The 8,056-nt window shown below is 40.3% G+C and overlaps 1 protein-coding gene across 1 annotated transcript in view; it reads left to right on the forward strand.

The window, feature by feature from the left end:
• Positions 1-8,056, forward strand: part of DNAJC13 (DnaJ (Hsp40) homolog, subfamily C, member 13) — a 173,921-nt gene that overhangs the window by 132,230 nt on the left and 33,635 nt on the right. The window contains exon 43 of the mRNA XM_006840026.1: positions 3,476-3,592. Within this exon, the coding sequence (XP_006840089.1) occupies positions 3,476-3,592 (117 nt within the window). The remainder of the gene's footprint in view (positions 1-3,475; positions 3,593-8,056) is intronic.

Raw genomic sequence — 8,056 nt, forward strand, 5'->3', positions numbered from 1 at the left:
TCGACCCCTTTTTCTTAGTAAACCACAGTTACTTCTGATATCAAATTTAAATACGTTGTCCTGCCTCGTGCAAGTAGAGAAGCTAGCAAGACCATGTGAAAAACAAAAGACAGTAGGATGGAAGGAGGAGGCCAGATAATTCATATACCAGATGGTTGACTCTTGATGGTTTTAAAAAGCAGTTAAGTGTATGACCTTAGAATTTATTAAAGTGTAACTATTACTGTTTATGCTGGAATTTATCTTGACTTTATTTTGAACTCATTCCCCGAACGTTTTAAACATAAGATTTTTGAAAAGTACATTGCTAGACAGAACTGGTCTCTTGTTTCTGTACTTTCTCTTTTTAACAGAAGCAACGTAATCAGCGTCTTTCTTTTATGGTATATAACAATCTATTAGATGCTTTCACATGCTATTTCAGTCAAATGTAACTTTTCATTTTTCAGCCTAAATCCTTAGTGGAACCTTTTTGTGTTCTTTTCTGTCTTGTTAATTTCCTTAAATGGAAACTGTTCTTACACTTGGTCTTAGTCCAAAGGACAAGAAATAATGGAAACAGTTCTGAATTTGTTAACCTGTAGATATATCATCCACTGTTTATTTAGAGACCGTATTTTTCAGGACTTTCGTTCAGTGTATTTCTTCTTAAAATCCATTCTAACTGCTTATTTCACAGTGATATCACCCTATATCTGACTAGTCTAGATACCTACTGAGTAGAGTGAAAAAAAGCAGCGACCATCCCTCCCACAGCACTTCCTTCTCAGCTGTGTTTGATAATTCATTGCAGTTCGCACACAGAACTCAGACACCATACTCACAGTTAAAGGGTTTATTTGGGAGGTTAACAGGTTAGAAGTCAGAAACAGAAAATGCACAGGACACAGTTGTTAAAGTTAGGACAGTCTCTCCTCAGCCATGCCACAGGCAGGCCTCTCTCTACCCAGGTAATGTCAGCAAAGCTTTTAGGACTACAGAGAGATGCCCACAAGACACACCACTCCACCATGAGCATCAGCCTGAAGACATGCAGTTCTAGCTCCGTCTGTCAGGAAACCTAACTTTCTCCCCCCAGTTAAGTGTCTGGAGGCACCCCACTCTGTAAGCAAGCCTCCTGCCCAAAGTCATTCAACTTTACTTGCTCCATAGACTGGGAAGCCACCACTATATCTCGTGCTCTCGCTCTTGGTTCTGCTACTCCTTTGCCACTCTTCTGGTATCACAACTTTCTGTCCCCGGGTTGACAGGGACCTCAGGGGTCCAAAGGGACATGCACGATGCCTGGCTCCTCTTTGATGGTAGTGAGACCCTTCCTCCCACTCTGTTTGTGAAGTGACTCATTTTATACCTGTGCTGGAGTTTCAAGTTTTTATAATTACAGTTAACTCCAAATCCACAGCTGAATCCTGATACCATCTTCTCTTACCCAGACCCATTAGGAAAAGAGTCATTTGGTGGGAAATATCAAGACTCTGGCTAGAAGAGACATATTAAGTAGTTTATTGCACTGCATACTTGCTTTATATGTGCTAACTGGAAAACACTTTCATCTGTCATCTTGAAATTATAAGACGAGTTATAATAGAAATCTTTGGACTAAAAATTATGATGTAACACTGTGCAGCACATTACTGTTTATAGATTATTAACATTACATTGTATGATGAGACATGTACCCTACCACTTTTTTCTCTTCAGATCAGTTGATATTTTCATTTACTTTGTTTATTGTTTTGTTCTTGGATATATGAGGGGGCTTCTCAAAGTTCAAGTCTCTATGTGTATAATTCAGTGACATTGATGACATTCTTTGTGTTGTACATCTATTCTCACTCTCTTTTATGAGCTGCTCTTCCCCTTTTAGCATGAGTTTTCTGCTCCCTAAGATTACTATTGAATATTTCAAGTTTACTAATGTCAGTTTTATCTTACATGTTGTTGTTAAGTACCATTGGGTCATTTCATACTAAGAGTGACCCTGTATAGATTTTCAAGGAGTGACTAGTTTGAACCACTGACCTTGTGATTAGCAGCCCAGTACATATTCTATAGCACCACACCAGAACTCACATAAAATAAAGGTAGATCTTAAAAAGGCACAATGCTCAAGGCAGGCGTTCTCTACTAGTTAAGTTTAACTATTGTTTGATTTTAAAAAGACTTCAGGGACTGTTTTTGGTTGATGATTTAAACATCATGTTAGGGCACTAGTTTAGGAGGTTCATCCAGCCTCCATGACTCCAAAGTTTGTGGAGTCCATTTGAACTGAGTTTTCTGTTCTGAGTTTTCCCTCTTATGATCAGGATTCCTTAGGGAGTCTCTGATAAAAATGTTCAGTAATGGTGTCTGGACACCATCCAGTTCTTCTGGTTTCATGGCAAAGGAACAACTGTTCATGGAGGCAGTTAGCCACAGATTCCATTGTCACCACCTTTTCCTGACTGTCCTCCTCCTTCTGTTGCTCCAGGTGAATGGAGACCAGTTATTGTGCCTTGGATGGCTGCTTACTAACTTGTAAAACCCCAGGCACTATGCAACAAACCAGAAGGTAGTATAAAAGCACTAACCACATTTTTAGGCCAATTAACTGGGATGTCCCTTGAAGTCATGCCCCTAAACCTTTGCAACAGTAATTTCATTTGTAAGGGTCGACATGAGGCTTTCCCTATGAGTTGGAGGTTAAAGACATTCCAAACATTCGACTTTCTGATAGTGCTGTACCATTCCATAATCCCTGATACCAACCACTACTACTTTGCTCAGTGTTCTTCTCCATGACCCAGGGTTCCACAGGTCACTGCAACATTTCACAGAATTCACAGGTCATCAAGGAAATAACTCACATGGCTGTGAAGGCTAGTAAATCCCAGATGTGTAGTTCAGATGTCAGTCTGGAGGATTCTCTTCACTCTCGAAGAATCGGAATGCTAACTCACAGGCTGTGGAACCGGGTCAAGCTGATAGCTCAGGGCCCAAGAACCGGAGGTCAGATGAAGGCTAACCTGATTAGCCAAGCAAAGGAGAGCACCGCTCACTCTTAATCACCAAGATGGGTCGTTTTATACCCAGCAAGGTGGCAGAATTAACAAAGACCCTTGTTAAATTTCTACGTTTTTATAATCACAATTAGCCCTGTTAACAGTCACTCAAAGCTGAACCATATAATCTTAGTAGCATCTTCCCCACCATCTCTTACCCAGACCCATCAGGAAAAAAGTCATTGGGTAGGAGTTACAAAAACTAAGGCTAGAAGAGACATTGCATAATTCATTGCACTCCAACTTCCAAACCAATTAGCTCAGTTCTATGAGGTGTCTTTGACTGTACTTTTATCAGCTTCAGTGACTATTTTTTTGCTTTTTCTGTCATTATTATAACATCACTTTTAATTAATCTGAATAAGGAAAGATTTACAACCAGAAATTAATGATTTTAGTATACATTTAACAGTTTTTTTTTTTCTTTTTAAAAGGGTGATTGCGACAAAACTTATGGATCAGAGTTTGTTTACAGTGATCATGCCAAGGAGCTTATTGTAGGAGAGATTTTTGTGAGGGTGTATAATGAAGTCCCTACTTTCCAACTAGAGGTAAGCCGTCAGGTATTAGTCTTGTTTGATACCTCTGAGCACTTGAATTGGAAAGTATCTAGCTTATTCGTATTGTATGCATTAAAGTACTACCTGGGTATGTGATGGGGTAACTGTTGAAAGCTTTGAGTCCCTTTTTCTCAAATGTCAAAGAATTAAATTTTGTAGAGCTCATGAATAATTAATTATCCCCTGCCCATCTATTACTTATGCAAAGGGACTTTAAAAAGTTTGTGAAAAGTAGAATGAAAAAAGACTGGAATTTTTCCATGAACTCTTTAAGCTTCCTTGTTTTTATGCATATGGTGGTGGTGGTGGTTAGGTACCATGGAGTCGGTTCCTACTCATAGCGACCCTGTCCAGTGTTTCCGAGGTTGTAAATCTTTACAGGAGCAGAAAGCCTCATCTTTCTCCCACAGAACAGGTGGGTAGTTTCGAACTACTGACCTTGCAGTCCAAAGCCCAATTTGGAGCCACTACGCTACCAGAGCTATACTCGTACATAATTTCAACTTGCTGGTTGCAAGTGGAAATTCAAGCAGAGCTGGCAGTGACCAATTACATGGTCATATCATCATGTAGCATATCCAGTCACCACCTGAAAGTCCTTGTCTTGCCCATGATTAGCAGGACTAGGAGAATACAGGTGAGCAGTAGGTGGCTGAGGTCACATCAGGTCGTTTCTTAGGATGATCCCTAGGAATTTCTAAACCATAATGTGTGTTATTTGTTGCAGAGTAATATACATAAGTAACTAGGAAGCAGAATGAGTTAAGACATTTGTGAAACTCTTGAATTTATATGCTAAGTATATATAATTTTCTGTCACTTTGTCGTACTTTGGTGGCTTGTGAGTTGCTATGATTCTGAAAGCTATGCCACCGGTATTTTAAATGCCAGCAGGTCACCCATGGTGGTCAGGTTTCAGATGAGCTTCCAGATGAAGACAGACTAGGAAGGAAGAAGGAGTGACAAACTACTTCCGAATACTTAGTCACTGAAAACCTTAGCAGAGAATAGCAGAGAAACACTGTCAGATACAGTGCTGGAAAATGAGCCCCCTCAAGGTGAAAGGCACACAAAATGCAACTGGGGAAGAACTGCCTCGTCAAAGTAGAGTTGCCTGTGATGATGCAAATAGAGTAAAGCCCGTGGGAGAAAAGCCCATGGGACTTTCATTCACTGGTGGGACACAACTCAATGAAAAGAAACAGCTGTAAACATCCATTGAAAATCGGAACATGGAATGTACGAAGTATGAGTCTGAGAAAATTGGAAGTTGTCAAAAATGAAATGGATGCATAAACATCAATAACTTGGGCATTAGTGAGCTGAAATGGATAGGCATTGGCTATTTTAAATCTGATGACCACATGGTTTACTATGCCGGAAATGACAAATTGAAGAGGAGTGGTGTTGCATTCATTGTCAAAAAGAACATATCCAGATCAATCATGAGGTACAATGCTGTCTGTAATAGGATAATATCCATTTGCCTACAGGGAAACCCAGTTAATACCATAGTTACTCAGATTTACACACCAACCACTAAAACCAGTGAGGATGAAATAGAAGAGTTCTACCAATTTCTTCAATCTGAAATTGATCAAATGTGCAATCAAGATGTATTGCTCATTACTGGTGATTGGAATGCAAAGGTTGGGGGCAAAGAGGAAGGATCAGTAGTTGGAAAATATGGCCTTGATGATAGAAATGATGCTGCAGAACGCATGATAGAATTCTGCAAAATCAATTATTTGTTCATTTCAAATACCTTATTTAGACAGCATAAGAGATGACTATACCCATGAACCTCACTAGATGGAATACATAGATTTCAAATTGACTACATATGTGGAAAGAGACTATGGAAAAGCTCCATATCATCAGTGAAAACAAGGCCAGGGGCAGAGTGTGGAACAGACCATCAATTACTCATTGTCCAATTCAAACTGAAGCTGAAGAAAATGAAAACAAGTCCACAAGAGCCAAAATATGACCTTGAATATATCCCACCTGAATTTAGAGATCATCTGAAGAACAGATTTGATACATTAAACACAAAAGACCAAAGAACATAAGAGTTGTGGGATGCCATCAAGAAAGTCATACATGAAGAAAGCAAAAAGTCATTAAGACAAGAAAGAAGGAAAAGGTCAAAATGGATTTCAGAAGGGACACTGAAATTTGCTCTCCAGTGTAGAGATGCTAAAGCAAATGGAAGAATGAGGAGGTACAGAATGGGCTGAAAAGAAAATTTCAAAGATCATCTTGAGAAATAAAGCCAAATATTACAACAAAATATGCACAAATATCTGGAATCAGAAAACCAAAAAGGAAGAACATGCTCTGCATTTCTCAAGCTGGGGGAACTGAAGAAAAAAATTCAAGCCTCGACTCTTTGTTATTGAAAGACTTTCTGGGCAAACTATTGAATGATGCAGAAAGCATCAAGAAAAGATGGAAGGAATACACAGAGTCACTGTAAATGGTTAATGTTCAGCCATTTCAAGAGGTAGCATATGATCAAGATCCAATGATACTGAAGGAGGAAGTCCAAGGTGCATTGAAGGAATTGGCAAAGAACAAGGCTCCAGGAATTGATGGAATGAAAATTGAAATATTTCAAGAAAGTGAGGCAGCACAGGAGGCACTTACTCATCTCTACCAACAAATTTGGAAGACAACTAACTGGCCAACTGATTTGAAGAGATCCGTATTTGTCTGCATTCCAAGGAGAGGTGACCCAACGGAATGCAGAAATCGTTGGACAATCTCTTTGAAATCCCATGCGAGTAAAGTTTTGCTAAAGATAATACAGAAACGGCTGCAAGCATTCATTGACAGAGAATTTCCAGTGGTTCAAGCTGGATTCAGAAGAGGCTGTGGAACGAGGGATATCATTGCTGATGTTCGATGGATCTTGGTGAAAGCAGAGAATGTCAGAATGATGTTTATCTGTGCTTTATTGACTACGCAAAGGCTTTTGATTGTGTGGATCATGACAAGCTATGGACAACATTGTGAAGTATGAGTATTCCAGAACACATAATTGTGCTCATGAGGACTCTATACCTGGACCAAGAGGCAGTTGTTCGAACAGAACATGGGAACACTGAATGGTTTAAAATTAAGAAAGGTGTGCAGCAAGGGTGTATAATTTCACTTATTCACCCTTTATGCTGAGCAAGTAATCTGAGAAGCTGGGTTATATGAAGAAAAATGTGGCATCAGGATTGGAGAAAGACTTGTTAACAACCTACGATATGCAGATGATACAGCCTTACTTGATGAAAGTGAAGAGGACTTAAAACATTTTCTGATGAAGATCAAAGAGCACAGCCTTCTGTATAGATTGCATTTCAGTGTAAAGAAAACAAAAATCCTCGCCACTGCATCAATAAATAATATTCTTATCAACGGAGAAATAATTGAAATTGCCATGGACTTCATACTTCTTGGATCAATTATCAATACTCATGGAAGCAGCAGTCAAGAAATCAGACAACATATTGCATTAAGGAAATCTGCTGCACAAGACCATTTTAAAGTGTTGAAGATAAAAGATGTCAGCTTGAGGGCTAAGGTGCACCTGACCCAAGTCATGATATTTTCAATAACCTCATATGCATGTGAAAGCTGGACAATGAATAAGGAAGACCGTAGAAGAATTGATGCTTTTAAGTTATGGTGTTGGAGCGAATATTGAAAGTACCCTGGGCTGCCAGAAGAACCAATAGATCCGTTTTGGAAGAAGTGCAGCCAGAGTGCTCCTTGGAGGCCAAGATGACCAAACTTTGTCTCTTATACTTTGGACATATTGTCAGTAGGTGTCGGGGACCTGCCTCGACATAGGGGTTCGGTTCACGAGGAGGAGATACCTGACGGCGATTGCAATATATCAAGAATACACAGAAAGAGACAAAGAGAGAGACAATGAGGCACCCCAAAGCCAGGGTGGATACATCACTGGTGGGCAAGCTTGGGAGTACAGGCATTGTGGCCTCTGCAGGCAGCAACTCACTGCCCTGCAGTCTTTACCGCATGCCTTCCAACCCGTAATGCACTGCAATCTTTACTGCATGCCCTCCAACCTGTAATGCACACCTGGGGAGGCCCGGGCCTCTGCTTTATTCAGGGGAGGAGCTTCACATCACGCTGGGAGGGACTTAGACAAGGTACAGCTAACATCAGTACTTTTCCAGACACTCAGGTAACTTTACATCGTACTTCGCTAGTTCGAATCCCAGGCCAGCAACTTGGATTCTCAGGCCCAATTAACATATCTATATACCCTGAGGTCAGTTGGGGGAAGGTGGAAGGTAAGGACAAAAGCTTGGGCGGAGTCCCGCTGTTTTGGCTTCCTGAGCCAGGTTTTCAGGAGGACTGGAGAAGCCCAGGTGAATGGGCTGCACCTGGAAAAGGATTAGGGAGGATGGGTTCTTTGTCTATAGAACAAAGAAC

Source organism: Chrysochloris asiatica, unplaced genomic scaffold (genome assembly GCF_000296735.1).
Source record: "Chrysochloris asiatica unplaced genomic scaffold, ChrAsi1.0 scaffold00028, whole genome shotgun sequence".
NCBI classification, from domain to species: Eukaryota; Metazoa; Chordata; class Mammalia; order Afrosoricida; family Chrysochloridae; genus Chrysochloris; species Chrysochloris asiatica.